We start from the raw sequence: 26,705 nt of genomic DNA, 5'->3' as shown, positions 1-26,705 counted from the left end.
ATTTCCTCGAATCAGCTGTTCAACCAAGAGCTGGCGCGAAACCTGCAGCTGTCAACAGTACAGTCTTTCAATGTTGTATTTATTGCCGGGCCCATCAGCACTTTTGCGACAAAAAACACCCCGGGAGTCGAGAAGAACCGCGGATAGAATACTGCATTGTGACTGGATATTGAGTTTATCGCCTTGATTCCAAATGTCAAAGGTTTGAAATCTCACCACTGTCACCAGTGTGTATTAACTCGAGTCAATATTATTTCGATTCGAGTCCTAGACGTGTACTGTACTTTTCAAAGATGCCAGAGAACTATATTAAATCTCAGAATAGTGAAGATTCAAGCCATTTTTTCAGTCCAAGTTGTTTTAACAGTATTCAAATTATTCCTTATTTTCCTGTTCCAATTTACATGAATGTTCAGAATCATGGTGTAGATGATTTTGCTTCAAAACTTTTTTTAGCTCGTTGTTAATTATGAAAAGTTTCATGAACTTTTTGTTTCAAGTCTCATATAATTTGTCTTCAACGAAGGAAAGTGTGAAGACGTGGGCAGACTTCAATGCTGCTATTGCAGCTGGTCAGAAGCCAGAGACGCTGCTTGGCCTGGATGATATGGTCCCACATCGCCATGGTAACAAGGAAGAGCATACTTGTAAGATATTATGTAATTCTTCCTTGTCTTGTCCAACATCGCAGTAGCAGAAGTCAGTTATATGACGGCTTCTTTGTAATACATGTATATTAACTTTTGTAGACATGCACAGTAACATTTTGTTCATTATAAGTGCATGGGTAGGGCAACTGACTCACTATCAGAGGATGGTGAGTTCAAGACCCGGTATGTCCAGAGTAATGGACACTGTCGGAGGACGGTGAGTTCAAGACTCTAGCACAGTGTTGTGCCCTTGAGCAAGGCACTTTACTCGTCATTGCTCCATTGGGGTTAGTGTGTTATGAGTACCTCATCCTGTAATTGGGCTAACGCCCGTTGGATGATTGACTGATAAAAAAACCCAAAAAAAACAAAAAAAAACTTATCTTCCTAGCACTCATTTATTAAGCCTCAGATCCCCCGTATAGGTAACATTGCAAATCAGCAAGTGCGAGTAAAGCAATAATGTCAGATTTTACACCGATGGATTCCCGCAAACTTGTTTTCACTTTCTTGTTCTTTTAGCCAAAAGGGGAACTCATTAATTTGTATTTGTGCTTGGGGTGGGGTGGGGATAATAATCTTTACGGCCATGATACGGCTTTTGCGGGCCCGAGCGTACGAGGGCCCGTACGACCAAGGGCCGCAAAAGCCGTATCAGGGCCGTAAAGGTTTTATTATATACCTTATGGAATGATAAATATGTAGTTTACATAATATTCAGCATTGTTAAGGAGATAAAAGTGCATGCGATATCAAAAAATTCATCGCCATTTGCGTCAGTTTTTTCATAAATACGATGGCCGCTTCCCTTCGCGGATTGACATACGTAATGACGTCATTTGTTTACCTCCAGAATTCTAGAACGCGCAAAGCAACATGGCACTATTACGTGCCCAACAGAGATCAAGGCTGAAATGGAGGTGTAAGAAGGACAAAAGCGTGACGTCAGTTTCTTGTAATTTATACTGAACAGGCATGACTTAGTGTACACAGGATTTCACTAGAATTTAGAAATATAAGCCGATGTCACCAACGCAGCTCCACTGTCGCCACGCCCAACTACGATCTGAGCGAGCAGACGTTTTCCTAATCTCACGCTGGCTTTGTGTACGAATGGAATGTTTGCGGATAGCAACGCGCATAGTAACCAGAATCAAGATAGTTTAGAAATGCACGCGATTGCCCATATTTGGGCACCAGGCTGGGGCGTGATATGTAAAAAAATGCACGGATCTGAGGGCGCTTTCTCCCATAGCTTTACACAGGCACGTGAATGTAGGTATATGATAAGAAAGCTGATTTGACAATTCATATATCATCAGTAATCAAAAAGAATCAAGAATCGCTTAGGTTGCTGTCAGTGTCTTCGAAAACAGTGCACAAGGTCTTCACTATTTGGGCTTTTGCTTGCTCTAAATGGTATTTTCTCCTTGTTCTTATGTAGCCACATCTGTAAATCAGCAGTCTCTTGAAGAGAGGTTGAGTGTTTATGGATTCAGTGAAAGCCCATTACAATTTAGGTATTCACACTTTAAACAGACTGACTTACTGTCTTGTAAGGAGCCTCTGAAGCTTGACATGATTACAACACCTCCCCATCTACCAATCACACAGCTTCTTGGACCATGGTAAGTGTTCAGGGGTCACTGTTCACATTTTAGGATTCAAGTGGTCTTTTTACATATGGTTGTTTTCCCCTTGTACTATGCTGCTCATGTCATAATCAGTTAATAAAAAATTACCCATCATGAATGCTGAAGGTATACAGCTTACGACGTTTACATGATTTTCACGTTTTCAAAATCATTCATATAAATACTGTCTGAAAAGTAGTGTCCGAGGTCATAAGATTTGTGCAGGCATGAACAGTCACAATATTAAGTTGCTTTTTCACAGTCAGTGTCCATATAAGTGAATATGCACACTCGAGCATCAAAGGGAGTCTCAAACTACACTTGGGTTTGTTTGATTTTTCTAGCTGTGTTGGCAGCAGTGAATTAACAACCAGGAAAACACAAAAGACTGAAGACTGAAGTCTGACAAACTGCAGACCAACTGCAGAGTGACATGGCACCATTGATGGTGGGTACAGTGAAGTCTGCAACAAAATTACTCTACAAGGAATGAATCACCTGTTAAAGTTACCGGTTTCTGGAGATCCACGGAATAATACTTCTGATGAATACCATGTAAAGCTATGCTGTGCTATGGCTGCCTACCTTATCAGGGCTCTTTCATTCGCAAGTTTGCTCCAGCTCCAAGGAATCATTATTGCCTATGTTCTGCAGCCTGTTATAGCTCTATATTTTCTTGATCCAATATTTGCAATTATATTACCATGCCCTGCCTGTCGCATTTTGATTGGTCAAGCTGAACCACGTGACTGACCACAAATACACAATAATGGTCTGTTTATATGCCCGTGAATATGAATAATAAGATTAACAACTCTACTGTAACTTTACAGCTCAAACATAAATCATAATCAATCACAAAATAAAATGGAGCACTTGTGGGCCAAGTTGAGATACTTTTTTCTGAAAATATTTCCAGATGTGCCAATATTTTACAGCGCGTGTGACAGTGCGTCGCGTATTGCTCAGTTCTGGGGCCCAGTTGTCGTTGCTCCGAAGATTTTCGCAAATTTTGACTGTTTTCTCCATTTCGTTGATAATATAATGGAAATAACAGACTCCGCACTGACCATTAACGTTTATTTATGGGTGCGGGCTCGAGGAAAGCCAAATTAACGGGCTCGGCAAGCCTCGCCCTTGCCCACAAATAAACGTTAATGGTCAGCGCGTCGCCCGTTATTTCTATGACATTAATGTAAAATTTACAGAATTTTTAGCAGAATTGTCAATCATATGTCATAACTTATCAAAGGTTACTCAGTTTGTGGTGTCAATGCCAATTCCATGTAAACAGAAACTTAGATGATGGATGGTGTTAAAATATTAACAGATACGAAAGGAATAATTTGAAGCTGTTTTACTTTGCAGCATTTTGCTGTAGGTAATGGAGGTATGTGAGTTCAATTTAATGATATCCACACCAAATGCCATCAATTTCACATGATAACAGAGTTTCCTTGAATAATTAATTACTGAACTATTTGCCATTTCTGAGAAATGCATGATAATTTCCCTTGCATTTGTAATGCCCTATTGATGTGTGCTATGGCCAATCCTCAGTGTATTAAAATTATTAGTGAGAACAATAGTCATGTATACTGGAATCTGCCCATAACAAAGCAATGGGTCCGTAGAGATCAGAGGATGTGTAAAGAATATATAAGAAGTGGAAGAAACGTTCTCAAAAATATTTTATTGACTTTCAATGTATGTTGAGCATTTACATCCACGAATTACTTAAAATGTAACAATCAGGATTAAACGTTTTTTTGTTTTCAACAAAAAATGACTGTGCAGTTCTCTATGTTATTTCAATTAAATGCCGTAAAAAGAATGATATAAAATCATCTATTTTGTTTCCTAGAAAAGGAAAAGACAAACTTCAATTCCTATGATGCTGTTTGGATACCAGTAGTATCTTTATTGTATTGCTACAGAGAAAACTGACTAAGAAATGAAGACACAATACTCAGGATGCTACTTTTTATAAGGTGAATAGGCAAGGCAATAAATCCAATATTGTCTGCTGTAGATAAAAACCTACAAGAGACACTATTCTCCAATAATAAACTGTGCAACTTTACTTAAGCTTGCAAATTTGATTTTGTTAAAATGATTCAAAGTATGTACACCAGAAAACAAGTTGATAAATCTTTGTGTAAGCTCTCATTCCCGGCGTCTTCAACATCAAATTGTTTCAACCTCAGAGCAGACATGAGAAAGAATGTACATTAATTAAAAATATTCTACTAGTGCAAACTTACAGACCTGGTGATGACTGGAAGTGATTACCTAAACATTAAATAACAAAATCAAATAGCAAAAGTGGTGATTACATTCAGATTTGTTTCTAAATTTTCAACAAAAGTTATTAGCCACCTGTAAAGTATCTCATAGTGCTTGACATATGTAGCCGTGTCAAAACATAAAGCAATGTCAAAGAAATAATTCCCCACATTGATGTTAGGACTGGATCACGGACACGGTTGATTTTGATTGATTCGCATTTATTCTCACGACATACCAGTGCATTTAAGCAAAATGTTGCACAACAGCAGGTATGCAACTGCCCATGGCTTTATTCATGGATTCTATCAAGCATATAATGCTGTTCATGCCGCAGTTATATTTCTGGTTTTAGAAAATATATAACAATGTCATACTGCACTTACCTACACTGAAAGTTCCAGAAAAGATGATCCCTGCATAGATAATTATCTGAATTACACACTGTAATGATTTCTAATGTCTTCTCAACTAAAAGCCCTTATGAATTCAATGATTTTCCACTTCAAATGCTCATTCACAAAGCCTTAATTTTTAAATACTTGAATGTGAAGACCTTGCTTAATAAATGAATTACAAAATCAAAATCACTTGAGGAAGATTGCTACCATGGCATGTATAAAGTGATGTCACACTCTCACAATATTCACATTTTGATATTAAATTTTACCAGGTACTATCAAAATATGAATCAATGCTACTGGTTTTCCTGAATGAAAGTGACGATGCTTATATTAATACCAACCTTAGTTAAACTTTGTGCAAAACCTACAGAAGGCGATAAATACACAATAAATTTATGGAAGTGGGAATGCAATTGATGTGCCTTTGCTGATTCATGTCGGAGCAATGCCAAGGCAGTGATTTTTAACACTTGTGAGCAAAAGTTGATGTTAGCAGACTGGTTGCTGCATCAGTTGTCATGGCAACAGCTTTCTTGTGCATTGGTTGTACAGTAAAATTTCTCAATGGCTAAAACGTGCAAGCATGTTGACCCAAGCAAATGTTTTTCTGTGGTCCTGGTGTAGTGGCAACTTTGATTTGCCAGAATCAAGCACGATGAAATCAGATCTGTATCTGTTTGGCCTCCTTACTGCATCTTTTTCTTATATAACAACTTCATGCTTGTTATAAAGTGAGGTTGCTTACAAGATTCATTACAGTGGTGGATTTACAAAGTCATACCACAAATTCCCAATACATAGAAGAAATCAACGGCTTCCAAAAAATTCAGAACTGGTATTCAATGCCTTGCAAAGCCAGACGGGTTTTCTCAAACAGGATGTTTCTTTTGCAACCAGCAAGGGACATTCATCAAACATTTCTTGCACATTCTTTAATAGTTTTATAGCAACCTGTGATGAGTCTACCTGCTCCCTTCTCACAGCCACTGGATGTTTACTTTATGAAGACAACAAACGGAAGATAGAAATTGCCATGATAGTTGTTTTAACAAACAAAAAGATGTACAGAACACAAAATACCCTGGCATTGAAAAAACAGCAATGCTTCTGTGTTAGAAAAAAAATATCTATTCAATAAGTTTCTTTGACTTGAAGTATCTTCTCAGGTAGAAGACTTGCCATGTTGCTAAACTCAATAGGCACACCATTGAGAATATTGCAAAATACAGTACTCTGGAGTTTGTAGATTCTGTAACGTCAAGAATAAAGCGTGATTAGAAGGACCTTATGGTATAAAAGTAATCAATGTTGAATATGTCTGATATGACCTTTTGTAAAATTCACATTGTTGACCATTGACTTTCAGTCTGGATCTCCACTCAGTTGTTAAACATTAAAATGTATCTTTTATGTGCCGTTTTCAATTTAAATAATCAGTGCTTAGATATGCCGTGGGGAGTTGACCATGGAAATGAATATGATACATGGAACAGAACACAAACACTGTTTGAAGCTAGTGACTGGACCTCTGATTGAATCAACATGATACATGTACAGAGAGGTTGACTACGATAATCAAACTTACGACTGACTTCTAATCACCTGAACTCTAACAAGGATTGATAACCTTTCACCTGTCTATTTACTGTATGTATCATATGATAATGTAGTGTACAATACTTGCCTAAATGGTCAACAGTTGTAAAATAACCTCAGGGACTGCCTTAATGTAGGCAAGTCACATGACCCTCTATTTTACAAAGATTGCTAATCTCTCTGAGTCAATATCAGAATTTCTAAACATTCATATATATACAGTGGGCTCTTACTAAAACATAAAATTTAGTCCATCGATTAGCATTTGCATGTATATTATTAGCCTTACAGATCGGTAAGATGGGGTGTACATTAATAATGGATGGGTTTTTGAGGTCTGCTTTAAACTTGGATAATTTTTGAAATTGCTGTTTATGTCACTAAACTTAGAATTATTCTGGGTCATCGAAAACGAAGTTTCACAAGATAAGTCAAGGTAACTGACTGAATAGCCATAGCTGGCAAACAATGATCATGCAATTTCTTCACAACAAAGCAGCTTTTATTTATGACAATGTTTCAGTACATAATCATTCAACAACACAATGCTGCAGAGTCAAAGATATCCTAGTTTTTCACTATTATTATCTGTGGCATGACAATATTACTACACAGCTTTGAATCAATAATCAAATATTTTTTGAAATTTACGCCATGGTTATAGCTGCTTTCAAATGTCCACCACAAATCTAGTGCTATTTTTTTTTAATATTGATGCTAAGAGAATAGTGACGTATCAGGATGTACAACTACTGTTCCACAAATGGGAATTAAATGAGTAAGAAGATAAATACTGAACCCTCAATTACATGACACCTAATTTTGTATGTACAGTAACTATAACATTTACAATTTGTATCTTCAACAGTCAAATTTCTCACTTGTACAAACATCATCACTGCCACTTTGGAGATAGATTGGCTGATGGGTACGTCCTATAAAACTGACACACATGCATGACCTAGCAATATTTTCAAACAGGAAAAGTTTATGACATGTCAACACAATACTTGCCATTTGTATCTCTCATTTCTTCTTCTCTTGATCTCATGTATGCAAAATCATTTACAATTGATTCTGAAAGATCTTCAAGCCTCCTGAGCTCAACTTCCATTGGTTTCAGTTTTTCTGCCTTGGCAATCTGAATGAAATTTGCATAATATATGCAAATTAGCAGAAATATGCATGTGCTATTTTTCCCTTAATAAAACAACTTCTGCATTTCTGATTGCATGTATTCTTCTTCCTAAATGAACACAAAATTATGAGAACTGTTTCTCCTATTTTTCCAGCCTTCATTGCCATACTTTCAATGTTAAATGACTTGAAGCATTGCCTGCTGTATGAACCCTAAATAATGTTTTGCATTTTTTGTCAAAGTTTATATATAATCCAGCACCACTGCAGAGGTGCCCGGATGAGCCTCAGTGGTCTGGGGTGCAGGCTTCAAACCTGTAGCCGATTAGCATCGGAGCGGTTCAATTCCGCCTTCTGGGCGATTTTGCCACCGGGAGAAAAATTTTGAACAGTGGACATTGACAATGGACATCCTGGTCAAAAAGGCACATAAACTTTCAACCGAATACATACAGACATTATGATATGACAATACAAATAGTAGCCAGTTTTTGTTCTGTACCCCTTTGGCATCATTTCATAACTCAAATGGTATAGCATCACATAATTCCCATGTTATAAATGTCATGACTTGCAAGTTAAACATCTTGAGTGCTTGTGTGCCAGCAAGTATTATGCACTGGCAGATACACAGGAATTGTAATTTCATAATGTGTTGCAGAGATACTGATAAACATTTTACAATACAAAGTTTCACTTGGCAAGAGAGGTGTCAACATCAAAATGAAATAACAGAGTTTTACATGCAATAATTGACCTGCATGATTTACATTTTCTATATTAACATTTACAAATCCATCCAAGTCTGTGAAAATTTGCATCAATTTACAAAGCATCAAGAGGCTGACATTAGGGAATTATTCCTGCAAAATTCAGTATTGTTTCTGTTTAATTACCAGCCAAGTCTTGAGGTACATCACATGTTTAGGTACATTTCTAGGATACTAAAACTGTAGAGCCATGTACAAAAAGGTCTCATTCTTGTTCATGAGGCATGTAAAGAGGTGAAAATAGATTTGGGCTTACTAACTCATTTTGCTGACTGGTAATGATGGCAGGTGCAATATTTAAAGACTGAAATTGAACAGAAACTTACATCATCATATGTTTTGGCCTCAACACCTTTCTTTAACATCAGTGAAACTTCACGATCAGCTCCCCTTCCACCTGTAAGTATACAAGATACATGTAGCTGATCACAAGTTGGTATTTTTTTGGTAACGTCACTCAGAATTATTCTAACTGTAAACTTCTAAACGACAGTTTCTCTTTACTGTGATGAAAATACATCAAGTTGTGAATCTTTCTACAATGCATTCTTTGAGCATCAAACTTTCTATTTATAATTCAAAGCCAAAATGAGACCACAATGATTTTACAATCATTGGTTGGATGTTATTCAAGCTTGACTTTCACAACACAAATGTATATTTTAAACATTCATTACCGTAGTAAATTAATACATGAGAATGCATGAATACCAACAGCTGTAGCTTTGTTTGAGTGTTGTACATACTGCTTACACACACTCAAAACAAAACTACAACTGTTGGTATTCATATATATATATATATATATTATATATATATTATATATATATATATATATATATATATATATATATATATATGAATGTAATGTGAAGAGATTTCATATATATATATATATATATATATATATATATATATATATATATATATTATATATATATATATATATATATATATATATATATATATATATATTATGAATGTAATGTGAAGAGATTTCATATTTTTACCTGCAATCATTTTACTGTGAAAACAAACTTCGAACACATCAAATTCATCTGTGGTAAAGGCAAACTTTCCTTTTGTGGCATCTTCTTTTATGTATAAAGTATGTCCATTAGAATCAGCCACCTGTTGAGAATATGTAGAGTTTGATATAAATTATGATTTAATATAAAACTCAACCAGCGAAGCAATATGTTTGCAATTCTTGTTAATATATTCTGCGTAATTTTTTTTAATGCTCTGTATGATAAGGATTGTACATATCAAGATTGAATTTCTTCACTTTGGTTTAACCTTCACTTCTAGACTTATTTACTACTCCTTTGTTTTTGAAAAGTATTATGCATGATCATATCATAGAACTGAAGTTTAATCCTTTTATTATTTCTCACATCATTCAACCGCTCACTCTTTTGTTCACATTTACCGGTAAGTCAGTTCACACTAACAGGCTAGATGACACCATCTCTGCTGAAACAATAGGCATCGGGCAAAGATAAAACAGTATTGGGTGGATGATAAACAGTATTATTAAACGGTATGGAGAGAACACTGATATGGATGAGTGCAACCTATATACAAGTACCATGATACATGGAAAAAGAATGAAAATGGTTTTTAGCATGCACGCAAGATACCGTTCACACAGCACCTGGTAAAAATGAAAAAAAATTTCTCTTCTTAATTTTTCTGCAGTATGTAATACATTTTATGCTTCCATATGTTCATTCCAAGTCGAAGTGCACCATAAAATTGGCAGATCGTCCATGTAGCCGACACGAACACAAAGTGTCTGTTACCGGCTACCAAAAACTATTAAAAATAGTAACGAATGAGCTACAAAATCACCGTCAGTTTTGAGTTGAAGGTAGAATTAGTCTGTGCCTTTGTAAAAAATACTATAAAAATAGTAGAAAGTGAAAAACCAGCTGAAAGTTTGGTGAGGAGACCTTAACCGCATATCATTTGCATCTCATTGTCGGCTACATGGACTGTGTGCCCATAAATTGTAATTGGTGGTTACAATATACCTTTTGTGATGGAGAAGTGGGATGTTCACTCAGAGGGTGGGTACATACTTACACATGGTATGGGTATTAAATGATTCTTTGGTAAATCTTTCAATGTTACTCGTGTTGTAAATCATTGGTTCACTCGAATGTATCGCTTTTCTATTAGATGTATTACAGTCTAACAGAAAAGCGAGACACTGTACGGATTTGATACTTGCATCAATGTTAGTACATCATGGTATGCACAGTGATGTAGCATGATTGTTATTATAGTATATAGTATCAAGTTTTAGTGTGGTAACCGGAGAAGTCGGCCAGTTGCGAACTCGGCCAGCGCCGGTGCCGACCAACTCGGCCAGAGGGAGAAGTCGGGCCAGGAGAAGTCGGCCACTCGCAACAAAGCAATATGATTGCATTCTCTTCACAGATGAATACTTAATCGGCACATGCCAGTTTTAACTTTTTACTACCATAGTTTTTGTCCTTTTGTTGGTGTAATACTACTACGAACATTCAGAAAACAACTCGAAGAGGTCCCACGTCCACCCTGCAAAACATGTACGGTCTGCCTCAGTGTTTCTGCAGATCGCGCGCATACCGTATTCATGCCGTATTAAAGTTCAGGCGAACATTATGCCATTTCTTCAGTAAAATCATGGCTTGACAACTCTTAACTAATTTACTTCACCATCTTGCATCTCCTATGACTTTTTAACGAACTTCAAGTGCAACAATGACGAAGGCTGCAAAACTCGCTGCCACGATGGCGATACACCGCCATCTTTAATTTTTCTCAATGTGTGTATTTCATACGTGCGTTAAACTGTGATCTGTGAAGTTTGCAAACATTACGCTCACCTTATGAATGACATTTACATCGCTGTCGCATATAACTTTGGTGAGACTTCAAAAAAAGAAACAATATTATAGATCATATATTCTAATTGGGTGCACCTGTACTGGCCGAGTTCGCCCACTGGCCGACTTCTCCAACTGGCCGAGCTCGCAACTGGCCGACTTCTCTTGTATTCTTTAGTGTCCTGGTCTGAACCAGATGTAGGGTAAAACTTTCTTTATGTTTACATGTATTTTCAAAATGTTGGTTAATACTTACGTGTAAAACTGTCTTCTGTCCAGGGACATCGGATAATTCGTAATCTCCTGTAACTAAGACATCTTTGTGGATTTCTTCTTTGACACATTTTTTCATGTTGACTGGGAGGTAAAATGATAAGCCATGCACGCTGACGATGCACAGCAACATCACGGCGACAGCGTGTTGTAATATATTCATCTTGAACGAAGAAGCTATCACCTAGAATACGACACAAATATTTCTGAAAGCATGAAAGGGGTCAAAATATTACAGATCGTTGCAAATCTACATGTGTTACAACCGGTGTCCTAGGGCAGACGTGGCATTGATTAGTATCGGTTACGTTCGGCAAACTCCGGAAAAAATGGCTTCACAACAATATTCGTTCGTTGGAGTTACCTTTACTCAAATTAAGCAACACAAATCTGATCTGAAAAAGTATCTCTCAGTGAATTGCAGTAAAGTAATTTGCATCCGTTGTTTTTTTTTTTCAAAATATGTATGTCAAGAAACGCGCAATCTTTCCATGAAAGCAATATTCTATTTTCAAAAACGGTAAAAAACAATATTGAGTACTTCCGGGTCAACATCTCTGTAACTTTCATCTGATCTCCCGTAATCGTTTCGGCAAAAACAGCGTTTCTAATTGTGTCAACTGTCATAGTTATCAGGCAGTTATGCTGATACACTAAACCGTAGCCCAGGTAAGTGGTGAACACTTCATGATAACGATGCTGTACCCGCCCTGGCCTTGTAGTTGTGCCTTCCGAGGCCGCATGCACTGTGCTACCAGCTCTGACAGTGTGGATGCACTCTAAATCTCTGTTTTTGTATAGAGCAGCATGATATGTTCAATAAGAGGGATTGGACATATTATGATATAATATTCCATTTCAAGTCCTTTCAATACAGTAGTATTGAAGTAGTTGTAAAATATTTCTCTTTATGTTATTTACATCATTTATATTAATAATAATATTAAAGATGTTGCTCACTCAGCAGCAGTGCAGATAAGGAATGCAAATTTCTCATTCGCCCAACAGCAAAGTGGATAAGAGAAGTATATTTCTTATATGCCCCGCAGTCATGAAAAAGGAATGTAAAATTTCTTATGCACCCTGCAGGGGTGTTAGTAGGGACTGTACTGTAGATTTCTTATTTGCCCCACAGTGGTGCGGATAAGGAATGTAAATTCTTATTCAGCCAGCCGTGGGTCAGATAAGAACTGAGAGTTTTTTATTCCACCCACAGCAGGGCGGATAAAAAACAAGAATAGTTATTTGTCCAGCAGCAAAATCCTTCATCTCGACAAGGATCAGAGACGTGATAGACAGACAAAGTGAATTTGTGCCGTAAATTTCCAGGGAGAACAACATTGAAATTCTTATTTGCCTGAAAAGCTTTGAAATGGAAAGCCCGAAAAGAAGTTTGGACGGCCTTAGTGTCAGCCGGCGTGTGTGATGCTGCCTGAGTGTCATGTAGCTTTACGATGGTTGACTCCCTGCCTGAGGCACAAGACGACTCTTTTTATTGATTACAGTTTCACAATCTTCATGCAATCATGACATTAAAATGTGTGTCTAGCCTTGGTGTATCAAGTTTCTTCCAATCCGGAGTGCGTATATGAGGCATTCAATTGCAATCTTTGTAAGGCTAGGATGTGCATTTGTACCAATTTTTTATGTCATATAGCCTAAATAATCAATTTAATTATATTACCATGCCCTGTCCGTCACATTTTGGTCTAGCTAAACAAAGTTACTGACCAAAAATACACAGTAATGGTTTGTCTACATGTTTGTGAATATGAATAATAATAGATTAACGACTTAAAGTATTGTAACTTTACAGCTTAAACTTAAATTGTGATTTGTACAAAAATAATCAATCACAAAATGGAGCATTTGTGGGCCAAGTTTAGATACTTTTTTCCAAAAAAGAGACTCTGGATTTGCAAAATTTTTACAGCATGCGTGACAGTGCGTCGGGTATTGCTCATTTCTGGGGCCACGTTGTCGTTCATGTGAGAAATTTTCATAAATTTTGATGGTTTTCTCGGGTTTGTTGATAATGGAAATAACAGATTCTGCCCTGACCATTAACCTTTATTTATGGTCACGGATGAAAGGAAAGTCAAAATTAATGGGCTTGGCGAGCTCACCCATGAATTTGTGGCTGGCTGTCCTCTTGCCTTTGCCAATAAATAAACATTAATAGTTAGTGCGTCGCCTTTTATTTATATCCTCTGATATTTTGATATCATCACGGAATGTCTGGATGATGTAAACTCCCACTTCACTAATATAATATTCAGTTTTGTAGAATGGTATGCAGGCAGGCTCAATAGTCCGGCTTATGTGTTTAAAGTGGCATAGACCAACTTATTTTTCATTGTTATGGATTGCTATGGACTGACATAAAAATGTCACACAGCAATTTAGACAAAAAAATGTTTGAAAGCTACAATTTCATCAGTTACATGTAAACGGCTTTCTGATCGGGTTTTAGCTTTTGGTGCAAATAAGGCACCATAATTTGTTATTTGTACCTCGGGGCAAATAGCTATTTCCTAATAATAATAAGGGCTTCCATTCCTTCAACTAAGCGAAGGGAAAAGAATTACCGTAATTGCAAATATATAGTCTTGAAAATTTCTTTTGTGGCCTTACAGCATGAACATTTGTTGATTTAAATAAACAATAATCCAATTATAGAGATCAGTGTTATTCACAATCTTGTGCTTTATATAGTGATATAGATGATGTGGTCAGTTCTTGTGTTCACGATTCATAAGTATGACGATCATCTGCTGAATGTTGGCCCTTGGTGCCTCAAAATCATTACTTTAGTATTCAAGTTTTTCTAAAGTTGCTAATTTTTAACCATTGTCAATATGCATGTTTTTACTTTCTTTTATGTTTAGGTGTACCATAGATAATAGTGAAGCTGAGTCAAAACATAACACATTTGCAGAGATGTTCCTTACAACATACAGATGTAGGTATCAATCAAAATAAAATCAGATATAGAGATGACCCTGTCTTCAACTTTGCTTGCTCTATACTTTTCACGTTTTGCTGCTGTTATGGAGAGTAAACAACAGCAAAGAGCAAACAAAAGTGAATACAGAGTCATCCTAAAATCTGAAGTTACTTTTGGTTTAACACAGCACACATTCATTTTCAGGCAATAACATTTTATCACGTTGTTTTCCCATAACATCAAAGCCAACTTTAAAACTGATAGGTCCTAAACAAACAAAGAGTTGAAAGCAATTTTATTTTAAATGGATGAAGCCATCTTCTAATTTTTTGGAAAAAAGTACTGACTAAAGTGAAGGTAATTGTTGATGCCTTGTTACCGCAGTGAAGGGTATTTAAGGGTTTTTATGAATGTTAAGGTGGTGACCTCTTTTATACATGACAGTAATACCTGAACAGTTGTATATAATACATAACCTCTCTTTGTACCTTTAATATTACTTATAATTAACAGAGACCATATTTCAACAGTTTCTCATGTTACCAAGATGACTCAAAACAACCCATTGCAAAGAGCTTGATCCCATGGAACATATACTGCACCTTGCCCAACTTTTAGTGAACACATTTTGTCAACCCTTATCTGACAACTGTTTAGGAGAGAACAACAACAGATACTGCAATTGATAAAAATAATTCTTGTTCCTCATACTAAGTTTAAAGTCTCACTTGAGCTCATTCCGTCACAAAAACATGAGAAATTCAAGTTAAAACAAGTCAGTGATATACTTCAAAAATAAATACCCATATTCAGGTTGTTGACAGGCATTGAACATATGGTATATCAAATCAAATTGCGGCACAGTTTGTATTAGTTCAAGTGGCAAGTGCATAGAAAACATTTATCATGTATGTGCTTTCAACAAAATTCAGTCTGGTAATTGTTAAATGAAACCCTCAGAAGGAAAAAGACCACCTGATTTCTACATCTTTCCAACCTTCTTCAATCACACCCACATGTATTTTTTGCAAATATTCCAGACCGTGTTTTGAGTTAGATACTCTGAAAATTAATATAACAGTATATGTATAACAGACCATCTTTGTCCAAAACTATACTCTTTATGAATGAATAGCTTTCAATTCTCTGTTTAATATAACAGTATATCTTTTTATGTTTATTTCTTTTATCAGTGGCAAAGGCGAAAAGCAAGTGAGTTATGTTTCAATTATTATGACAAATAATTTGTGTATGAATTGATTTTACATTCTTTCACTAAACCTTTATCATAATTTGTACTGTATTAAAAAATAAGCAAAATTTAATTGCTGTATGCTGTAACCATGCATATTGAACATTCTTCAGAGTGCTTATTCAAAATTCCCAAAGCTTGTGAATGAAAAACCATTTCTAAAAATGGCAAAAATAAAATTTTAAAATGTACAATCTCATTTTGCTAATCTGTAGCTCAGCTTTGAGTGATGTAATTTGCATGTAATTTGCATGTGAGAACTTTGTATTTTATGATTACATCCAAGTATTATAATAGTAAAAGTATGCTTCATGTTTATGGTGAGTTTTACAGGACTGAAAGACAAACACATTTGTCTTGTTATCTGTCCTCTTACTCTAAGACTTGATTTGCTTACCCTAGTGACTGTGGTAACACTGCAACATGCCATGTTTGACCTCCATGACTCATCACGTGAACTCAATATTTTGCAGATCAATACTTGTGATGTTGGTCAGTGCTGCTGGTACAGGAACCAAAAGATACTACAAAAGGAACAGACTCAGAGACAAGCTTGTGTTCAGGAAATTTGACCCAAAAGGTGAATATTTCCCTGCGTTTTAGTGAACTGCATGTCAATGCTAAAAACAATTTGCAAATTGTATCATCAACAAGATGGCATGTCAAATCCTGGACAGTAGACATGGTGTTTTTACTTACATTTTAGACCATGCCTTAATGCTTTGAGAACCCTGGCGCCATTTCTTTTGTCTCCTAACATAGTTGCATTGATGTAATGAGGGGGACCTAGGTAAAATTTATTGGGTACTCCCCTAAACAAACACACTGAGACTGTTCATGGTTGTTGTAAGTAAATTGATTATTGCATGTAGCTCTACCAGAAATCATAACTGACACGCATTTTATGGACTGTGTGTATAATGGATACTGTGAAGAACAGTGTACCCAGTGTCAATGTCATTAAATGATGATGTCATTGATTCCTTGGACCCAGTGTCAATGTCATTAATGGAGGATGATGTCATTGATTCCTTGCTCACTATCAATCCTCATCCTAAACCTACTGCTAACACAAACCAAAAACCTTTGGTAATCTACAAATGGACCCCTTGCTTCCTGCATGGTTCATTTGTTTCTATTAATGTTCATATTGTCGCCTGGATCATTATGATTGATTACTTTACTACATATGCAAATGAGGTCAATATTTTAGTCACATCTTTGACCAGGCATGAATTATCTCTATTCATAGCTCTAAATGTTTTATTTTTATACCTTCTGTAATTTCAGTTGGAAGGCATGTAATCTTCTATGAAAAGAAGAAAATCAAATCGATGTGACCAACCAGTCTGAGGACTAGACAAGAACCTGGTTTTCTAGCGATACATTTTATGGACCGTGTGAACAAGTGCTTGCTCTGACTGGACTTATCATTTGTCACTTGCATAGCCAAACTTGTAACCCAGTTTGTGATGGAAAGAAACATCTTATAAGTTTTGTGGCAAGAGCATATTTCTGGGGCGATGCATTGTCTTGTCTATCCTGCGCTGAGTGCGTGCCATACATGTATGTACAAAGCTGAGTGAATCAGTTCTCAGCATCAAATTGATGTCATGTGATGACAGGGTGATCTAGCGGGTGTGTTTTTTCTTTTTTTTCCTATTTCATTTCAAGAGTCAAATTTTTTGACAGATTGGTCTAACGTTATTGCCCAAAGGCACAAAGCTAAGACCATGACAGACAAAGTTTTGAGAAGACAGAATGCATACAAATCAAAGAAGGGAAAATTTCTATCACAATACAGCAAATCAGTTCAAGTTAGCTTTTTCCTGTAAATACAGAAGACACCGTTAACATTTCAGATTGGATCACTTCACACAACAGAACAGTTGAACAAGAATGCAATAAAGATATCTCATACATTGTAAATTGGGTATCAGACTTGTGCGTGATATTTATTTTTGCTTGTAGAACCTAGATAATTTGACAATAATCTGACATCATTGAAAAATTTGATATAAAATACAGGCATTGCCTTTTAAGGTGGTTGGAAAGGCTATTTTTGCACCAATTCTTTTCTCAGAGTTAATGTCAAGTTTCAAGTGTTAGAATCAAGATATTTAGTTCAAATTTTCAGGATAACTCCCTTAGTTAATATTTTCTCCAAAGAATATAAAAATTGTATATTTGCAGCCATAATTTTGAAATATGACACCAGTAAATATTAAAATTTAATTTTTCATATTTTTTTTACATATTTGAATTTAATAATAATTGGATAGTATTAATATTACCAAATTAGTTATAATATGTTGACACTATTTATTGTAAGATTTGTACGGCAGGATTTGTAAATAAAATTTGTTTTTATGATTTTACATGGGTTATATATCAAAAATTATTAAAAATTCTTTCAAATTTTAAAATATGATTTTTCAAAAAGTACTTCAAATACAGGAAATTGTGCCGTACAAATCTTATCTGTAACCTTGTTAATAGGCTGTAAAAATTCCATGTCCATATCTCATTTCAAAGTTGGATTAAATTGGTATACAATTATGTAGGAAAACTGTTATTCTGTCAAAAATGTTGAAAACAAGCCATATTTGCACCCCTCTTTTGAAGTCATAGAGCAGTTTTTTTGGTTAATCTCACTTTTGACACCTCTTTGACACTCAAAGAATCTAAAAATGCATTTACAATAACAGTCACTCACTCTGAATGCCAGCACCGCCTTGTCAAACTTTCCTGAAAAACAGCAAATAATGACTTTCCCTTTTCAAACATTTTATTAAAAGCTAGGGGACCTCTACCATAGTTAATACACTAAGGACTCCCCAACTTCTTCTTATTTGGTCAGTTTTTCAGAAGTTTTAACAGGCTATAACTCTGCAATGCCTTTGTGCCCAAATGTCTAGTTTTTTTTATTCCACAGAGAATGTTGACTACTTTTATATTTTAATAGTTTTGTTGAAATTTATAACTGACGCTCTAGCCTTTCCAACCACCTTAAAATGTATAGAAGTACAGCAGATGAGACTGTGAATACACTGGTTCTGGTATTTCACTGTGATGATCTATGTTACCTGCAGTACAGTCTACACTGCAGATAATGTAAAATATGTTTTAGCGAACAGAAAATCATCCATCTTGTCAATAAAATGATATTGTTGTAGTACCACACTGTACCCATGTTGAGTTCCTTGTCCTGTGATGAATTCGAAGTACACTGGCAGTGTACTTTCTCTGCTAAACACATGTACTGGGGGTCTTATTTGGATTTGTATGAACAATCCCTATGGTCTTCAACCCTATCATAAATTCGTCACAAAACCCTTCTGCCTAAGGTATTATTTTAACTGTAAAATATATCAAAGGAAATGATTGTGATACTTCTCTTTTCAACCTTGTCTTTCTCCCAAAGATCCCAATCCCTTTAAAAATCTTTACAAATTAAACATCACAGAACTTAAATCATATGGCTGGCAAGATATAAAACATTAAAATCATGATTGATCAATCTGCAGAAACGAGGTAGATTTTGTTCCTAAAGGAGTAGTGACCAGTAATTTTCAATCTTTGTTGATATAAGATCTTAACACTGGTCACTATAGGCTGATTTAACAAACTGTATCCAATGAAGTTTGGACTATTTATTTGCAATACAACAGATTAGCAGCACATCTTTAACTTTTACAAATTTCTTCACAATCTCTCACTAAAGCCTCTCCATTCTACAACATCATGCAGACATGGTTTGCACACTGTAATTACATTCTTGAACTCAAAAACTTTCTATCTGTAGAGAGATTTTACATTGATTACTGTATGATTAATATTTGGCATAGTGGTACTTGTGCAGTCATACTTCAAATTGCAAAGGAAATATCAAAACTATTAGTAGAGCACCACAAGTCTACAAATGATTGTACCGTTTTCGGTGACCAGGAGCTATGACTTTCACTGCAGAAAAATACCAAGCTTTGACTTTGAACTGGTCTACAATTGACATCATACTCCATTCATTCTATGTTTCACAATGAGTGATAAAGGTTTCATGTCAGCTGTGTCCTTGCCGTAACCACATATTTCCATTGGCACTTATACAATTCGTAAAAGATCAACACATCAACTGCGTTGTATTTCTCATTGTGGGAGGTTCAGTTCAATGATTTCTATGAAAGTAGTTCTGGTGGCAGATCTTTTTTCCATGGAAAGCTGGTCTGTGTTCCATTGCCACAGACACTGATAGATGCAATGTTTCCGGCACGCCTTACAGATTCTTCAAGTGATAAATCAGGATGATAGGTGAGGTAATAAGCCAACGAACCAACAAACGAATCACCAGCACCCTGAAATAAATGCAGTGGTATGAGTTTGACAGCATGATTAAACCAATGAAGAAATTACCATTTCTCATCACAGATCTTCGAAGTAATATTCATGTAAATTCTAGCAAGGTAGGTTAGCCTGCTCCTACTCCAACTATGCAGTGAATAAAATCAGGACTGATCAGAAAGGAACTATTTCTCTAAATGGGTAGAGTTGACTTTTCAGATTCAGATCCTCAGATTCAGATCCTCAGATTCAGATCCTCACATCTCAGACCTCAGATCCTACAACTTCAGACGCAGATTCATAATTAAAATTTCACAATTTTCAAAGTTTGACGTAATATACTGATATATAAAATATAATTAGATTTGAAAAGGCTTTAGAAATTATTTTATTTCTATCTTGAATCTTGAACTTAAAAACTTCGATCTCAGAATCAGAACGTCATCTGTCGAACACAGGGTGCGCAATGATTCCACTTGTTATGTCATCACGTGAACGTTCCCTCATAGAGATAAACAAACCCGCGCTCGATCGAACGATCAAGACCGCGACGATCATGTAAATGCTGGCTATCGACAGTCCGTATTTTTACCACCGTTCGTAATATTTACAGCGAGGGGAACGTAACTAATCCATGTTAGAGGCCAGTGACCCGGGCTAAATCAGAATTCAGGGGTTGGAAGAAGCAAGTTAGCTAATCTGTAATTGTAGCACCGTGTTCGTTGAAATTTGTTGAGCGAAAACGTTTATGTAGACTTTTTTTGTTTTCATAACTGCCTTGTACATGTCATATTCAGATTGCAATCATACTGTTATACGGGTATTGAAAAAGGCTTGTAAATTCGAATCTGCATCTGAAGTTATAGGATCTGAAGTTTGAGATCTGAGGATCTGAATCTGAGGATCTGAGGATCTGAATCTGAGGATCTGAAAGTCAACTCTACCCTCTAAATGCGGTCAATCTTAGCAACTAGCCAACACCTTTAGTGTTGACTGTGGCATCATGGCATGAGACAAAGTCTGCTAGGAGTAAAAGGCCGACTGTGAACTGCTATTCCATGATTTTACACATTCTCAAATCACTTACAGTAGTATCCAATGGAGTGACTTTCTTGGCTGGTACATGTACGGCTTTTCTGTTTTCTGACGTTACAATCACTGCACCCTGACTACCCATTGTAATGATGACAATCTTGCATCCTTTGTCCAGCAGACATTGACCGGCCTTTTCTGCCTCATCTATGGAAGTCACTGAAAGACCTGTTAAGAGTTCAACCTATGGTACATGGCAACAGAAAGTATGCAACTTATTACGACATGCTTTAATATCAACACACAGCAGAAAGGGTCACGAGATGACACTAAGGTTTACTGCAGTTGTTTATTCCACAAGAATGACAATGGGACATGACATAAATGAGTTTCACTATTTTATGCATGTGATTAACTCAAGGCCATTTTTTCCACATGTGGGTGACATAAATCAAAATCAAACATAAGGGACTGGTCAGTTTCTTTGGCCTGGGGGGGGCCGTGGATTATTTTTTGCCAACGTAAAAAAGTGGCTGACCCCCCCTATTCCAAATTCAAAAACAGGGTGACCCCCCCCCCCCCCCCCCCGGCACCGACATAGGTAAAACAAAAGGTGGACATAAATTATATATATATATATATATATATATATATATATATATATATATATATATATATACGTATATATATTATATTTTACATTTTACATATATTTATATTTTAAATAGTCATTCTATGTTTTAATGAAATTGTTGACATGTCAGTTGTAAGATAGGAATTTCAAAGTGTCAATCTTAAAGTTTGAATACAGTACATTTTGAATGAGCTGTATTTTGAATGAGCTGTGAATGTATTTCACACTTTCTATGCTTAACCAGATGTCCTGAACTGTTGTACAGAAATGGATGTCAATCATTAATATCAAAGAGGAAAAAGCAGTGAATCAAAAACTTTGATGGGTGTTAAGACTTGCCAACCATCCAATTAAATCTCCTGAGGAGCCATAGAGAGCTTTTTTAGCCAAATCTGATGTGTACAGTGTCTGAGAGGACCTTCTCTTGTAGTATTGAAACCATAAAAGCACAGCTAATAATGACAAAAACTGCCTTTTTAAACTGTTATTTTGTTCATAAAAAAGCATCTTTCTACAGAAAACCTGTGACACAAAGGAAATAATTGCATCAATGAGAGGAAAGACATCTTGTCATTTTTCTATCTCTAAAATAAGTCACTGTATCAAATATATATTGTGAAATATTTGTGCATGTTGCTTTCTCATACTGAATTCTCATAGAGAGAACAGAAAAGTATCAGGAATTTGTCATCCTGTTCATATGAAATGCAGATTTCATAATGGTACACTTTCACTTAGCAAACATCAAGATATCTCTGATTTATTAAAGTATTGCGCCCGAAGGGCGCGCCGAAAAATATGAAACATCCTGATATCTCTGATATATATGCCTTGTATATTAGTCATGCACCTGAAAGGTATGCTGAAAAATGTCTGATATATTAAAGTAATGAGCTTGAAGAGCACGCTGAAAAATATTGAACATACAGATATCTCTGATGTATGTATGCTTGATATGTTAAAGTTGGGCGTGCTGAAAAATATGACTGATTATTAAAGTTACGCGCCCGAAGGGCGCGCCGAAAAATACAACTGAATGATGAAATTTGTGGCTGACACTAGCATTTTAGGCAATGATGAGCCTGTTTCAAAATTCAAAAACACACTGACCCCCCCTATTGGGCATTTCAAAAACATGGTGACCCCCCCCCTATCACCAAAGTCAAAAACAGGGTGACCCCCCCCCCCCCCCCATGAATCCACCGGCCCCCCCAGGCTGAAGAAACTGACCAGTCCCTAAGCTTTACCAAAATGATATAAGCCACGGCGAACTTGTTTCTTCTTATTTTTATGCACAACAGAGAATTTAAAGTGATAATTATCTTCCATAGTGTGATTCTGCAAATAGTATATTAAAAGTCAGAAAAGATCATTTACACACATGCATGTACATGTACCAAGTAATTCTATTGACTTTGACCACAATAAACTCTCAAGTGACCTACTGTCTTGTCTATCACGTTTTGAGATTCAAACCATGATTCAGATCTTCTTTTGAAAGTTATCAAAAGTTTGTTTTTTCTGTCAAGATTACTGTTTGTCTTGTCAAGTTTCTGATACCTGTTCTTACCTCAGACTCGTTGGGACAAAAGATGTCTGAAAACTTGTAAAATTCAGGATCTAATTCTGGAATTGCAGGTGCTGGATTGAAGATAGTTTTTACTGGAACAGATACAAAGATAAATATGTATTATGATATTATATTACATTCACCTAAAACAGACAAAAGATTGTCAATATTCGAGAAAAAGGTCAATTTATCAAAGTAAGAGTGAGAAATGCATTTGAAATGACAGGGACAGAATCTAATGACAGAAATATTTGAAATACTTATAACTTTGTTAAAAAGCAGTTAGAAATCCAAAGAAGGTGATGAATTTCCGATTGAGAATGAGAAAACATCAACTCACTTCCTCTCTTCCTCGCCATCTTCAAGGCAGCCAGTGTAGTTTGGGGTTGAATTTCTAACTGACATATCACAACTTTGGCTGATGTCATCTTAGGTAGTATCTGTTCCACTTCATCAACTGTGAGCAGCAAGTTGGCGCCCGGAACAATAATGATGGAATTCTGCCCTGAAATTATAAAAAGCAGATCAGAAATGAGAAAAGGGCATTTGAAGACAATTTAAAGCCTCCTTTTACTGTCTTGCACATTTGCAAAGACAAGTCTTACTATCCGCTAATTATTGTTCACCTGAAAACAATGTTGCTTTCAAAAGTATGTCACCTTACATAAGGTCAAGCCTTACCTCATTAAGCCTTACCTTAATGTCACAAAGTTCGTGATTTTGTTTTTGACAAATACAAATAGCAGTAAATGTAATTTAACTCTTTTTGTCTAAAAGACTCTCTCTATCTTATTGGCTACAATAGCTCTGTGGAATAGCAAAAGTGTGACTTACAAGGAGTTCAACAGCTTACCTTGTTCATTGACAGATATAGGTGCAACTCCAGTGGCAGCTTCTGTGGTAACACCAGTGTGATCTGTCAAGGGAAAACAACTCAGTGGTGTTCATTTTTTGTTCAGCTACTTTTCAATCATGTTTTTTGCATTTCAAGGGATAATTGTGATATAGCATGTTGCTACCACGGCGACTGGAATTGAATCACCTCTGATTGAAATTGATCATCTCACCCCTACGCCTGTCCTATGTTTATTTTACTGAAGCTAGTTGGGTAATGTCTGAAGAGAGCAGGCTATTGGGTGAAAGCATAATTGAAATAACCAATCTGTCTGAGGAAAGCAGGCTATTGGGTGAACGCATAATTTGAAATTACCCATCTTACAACTGCTGTTCCATATTTAAAATCTCATTAGAATTAACTTTGCCCAAAATTGTAGACACAATATATAAAGTACTTATTATGATCTGGTATTTGCAGGAGAGGGGAGCAGAAATTGTTGGAAAGGAGATCAGATGAATATATACACATTAAAATACAATAGTACACACTCATAAAAAACCGACAAGAACTTCATGTTACATCTTTTATGTTTATATGAGGAGCCATGATGAACTATTTTTGTGCAACTTACTTGTATTAACATTATTGCTTTGAAAGTTTTTGATAGTGTCACGACCAAAAGAATCATCACCAACCTGTCGAATAGAAAAAAAACATGGAGAAATTTAAAACTCCTGAAATAGTGCACACATGTACTAATGACCAAGCTGCCATTGAGTCCTCCAACAGAAAACTTAAAAGTTTTCAAATTTGTCATACAGAAAAGAAATTTCTAAATATGGTAATATGATAAATGCATGTAGAAGTGAGAAGTGCTATCATCTTTACAATGTAGCACTGATGAGAGAGAACCAGAAACCTTAACGTTTTGAGGGTAAGATTCCTAAATAGCTGCTGTTCAGTGGTATAAATCTTGCTATTCAAACACCCTGCACACTCAACACTTTTATTTTTGGCATACTGATTAACACAGTGTTTTTAATGCCAATGCAAGAACAGCGCATATGAATAACGTGGCATGTCAGTAAATTGTAGGAATTTATGAAGGTACGTTAAATTAGTAGAAATGCTTTTTTTTTAAAAATACATTTACGGAATAAATTATTCCATGATTTTTCCAGCTGTCACACTTTGGCTGAAAAAAGGATACAGTGAATCTCATCCTTATGAACACCTCTAATCAAGGAAGACTTTTTTCGGACCAACTGTTATCAGCAGAGGAAATTTCACTTCTGCAGGACAAGTTTGACTACACATGAAATATTTTTTTTTGTCTGTCGTGACAGGCCAATAAGCTTTTCATAATCACTCTTTTTTATCACAGCGGTATGATTATTTGTGTATAATTATTTTGCATAACTTTACATGAACTATTTGTGAATTAATACGAGTCAATGAATGAACATGTTAATTCAGTTGTTAACTAACCTTTGACACCATGGCTACTTTCGATCCAAGTCTTGCTGCCATAACACACTGGTTTGCACCCTTCCCCCCGAAGCCAACACTAAACTTTGTACCATGGATGGTCTCGCCAGGTTTGGGTAGGCGTGGCACATAGCTAACCGGGAGGATGGGGAAATTATTACAGTGAATGAATATTTTACACGAAAAATTATCGCTCGAATGGACAAGTGACCACCCTACCAAGCTGTTGTTTGAGGTCGGAAGTAAACATGTTCAATCAGATTGTACTGCATTCACCACGATCCCTCCACTGTACTAAGTGCATGGTGTGCATAAGGTCTTGACAAGCTAAACTGCTAATACGAAAGTACAGGCAAAGAGCTGTGAAAATGGCAGGTCAAATTAACGTATATGAACTCACCTGATTAAGTCGGTGTTACACGACCCAACTATCACGATTTCCACCTCACTGTCGACTGCTGCCATTGCTCGTCTGCCAGCTGAGTGCAATCAGTCAGAAGTGGGAGAGGTCTGGGAACATTGAGGTCAAATTATTTGCATTTACATGATGAGTGCCCTCTACGGACAGTTACTAAAGGTACTGCTGTCTTTCGTTATCATGTGCCAGCTTGTATTTCGGAAACATACGGCCTGTACATGAACGTGAATTTATTCAACGCTTAGAAAGTTTCTCTCAAGAAATGAAAACGCTTGCAGAGATGTAAAAAAGAGATTATATTATGATTTTACAAACCTGTTCACTTTTTTATTGTATCGACTTTGATGAAGTCTACTGTGCTTATTTGATAACTTTTAACAATGTCTCAATCAAACAACATGGAACTTTTTATGAAAAAGATACACTTTTTCTGGTGAAAGACTAGAAAGTAACATATGCACTACAGCAGCATTGACATAGTAACTGCTATTAAAGCCATAAAAAGAAAAAAACAATAATAGGCAAAATGACTGAAAAATTTGTGAAATATATAAAGTAAAAG

General features: G+C 36.0%; 3 protein-coding genes, 1 long non-coding RNA gene and 1 other non-coding gene across 6 annotated transcripts; 3 read left to right on the top strand and 2 right to left on the bottom strand.

The window, feature by feature from the left end:
• The first annotated feature begins 17 nt into the window (after positions 1-17).
• On the top strand, positions 18-3,899 carry LOC139149064 (uncharacterized). The gene is made up of 4 exons (XM_070720588.1): positions 18-202; positions 527-647; positions 2,095-2,278; positions 2,629-3,899. The coding sequence occupies exons 1-4, from the start codon at positions 194-196 to the stop codon at positions 2,681-2,683; spliced, it is 369 nt and encodes a 122-aa protein (XP_070576689.1). The 5' UTR covers positions 18-193; the 3' UTR covers positions 2,684-3,899.
• A 59-nt stretch (positions 3,900-3,958) lies between these two features.
• Positions 3,959-12,141, bottom strand: LOC139149063 (transmembrane emp24 domain-containing protein 10-like). The gene is made up of 5 exons (XM_070720587.1): positions 11,610-12,141; positions 9,488-9,608; positions 8,804-8,874; positions 7,585-7,711; positions 3,959-6,223 (listed from the first exon to the last, which is right to left on the bottom strand). Exons 1-5 carry the CDS (start codon positions 11,787-11,789, stop codon positions 6,102-6,104), a joined length of 621 nt encoding a protein of 206 aa, XP_070576688.1. The 5' UTR covers positions 11,790-12,141; the 3' UTR covers positions 3,959-6,101.
• Trnastop-uca (transfer RNA opal suppressor (anticodon UCA)) lies at positions 7,982-8,068 on the top strand. The gene has a single exon. It is a non-coding gene; the product is annotated as a tRNA-Sec (tRNA).
• A 30-nt stretch (positions 12,142-12,171) lies between the features above and the next one.
• On the top strand, positions 12,172-17,754 carry LOC139149065 (uncharacterized). Of its 2 annotated transcripts, none has more exons than XR_011556070.1 (5): positions 12,172-12,295; positions 14,515-14,588; positions 15,767-15,785; positions 16,299-16,405; positions 17,116-17,754. It is a non-coding gene; the product is annotated as an uncharacterized lncRNA (long non-coding RNA). The 2 variants fall into 2 exon arrangements; XR_011556071.1 differs by having other exon boundaries at positions 12,255-12,295; positions 14,526-14,588.
• On the bottom strand, positions 17,755-26,261 carry LOC139149062 (ribokinase-like). The gene is made up of 9 exons (XM_070720586.1): positions 26,126-26,261; positions 25,726-25,858; positions 24,869-24,932; positions 24,253-24,315; positions 23,740-23,904; positions 23,400-23,491; positions 21,251-21,439; positions 18,834-20,177; positions 17,755-17,860 (listed from the first exon to the last, which is right to left on the bottom strand). The coding sequence occupies exons 1-8, from the start codon at positions 26,188-26,190 to the stop codon at positions 20,001-20,003; spliced, it is 948 nt and encodes a 315-aa protein (XP_070576687.1). The 5' UTR covers positions 26,191-26,261; the 3' UTR covers positions 17,755-17,860; positions 18,834-20,000.
• Between the last annotated feature and the right edge of the window lie 444 nt (positions 26,262-26,705).

This window comes from Ptychodera flava, chromosome 14 (assembly GCF_041260155.1).
Source record: "Ptychodera flava strain L36383 chromosome 14, AS_Pfla_20210202, whole genome shotgun sequence".
Taxonomy (NCBI): Eukaryota; Metazoa; Hemichordata; class Enteropneusta; family Ptychoderidae; genus Ptychodera; species Ptychodera flava.
This window is presented reverse-complemented; position numbering and strand designations above follow the sequence as displayed.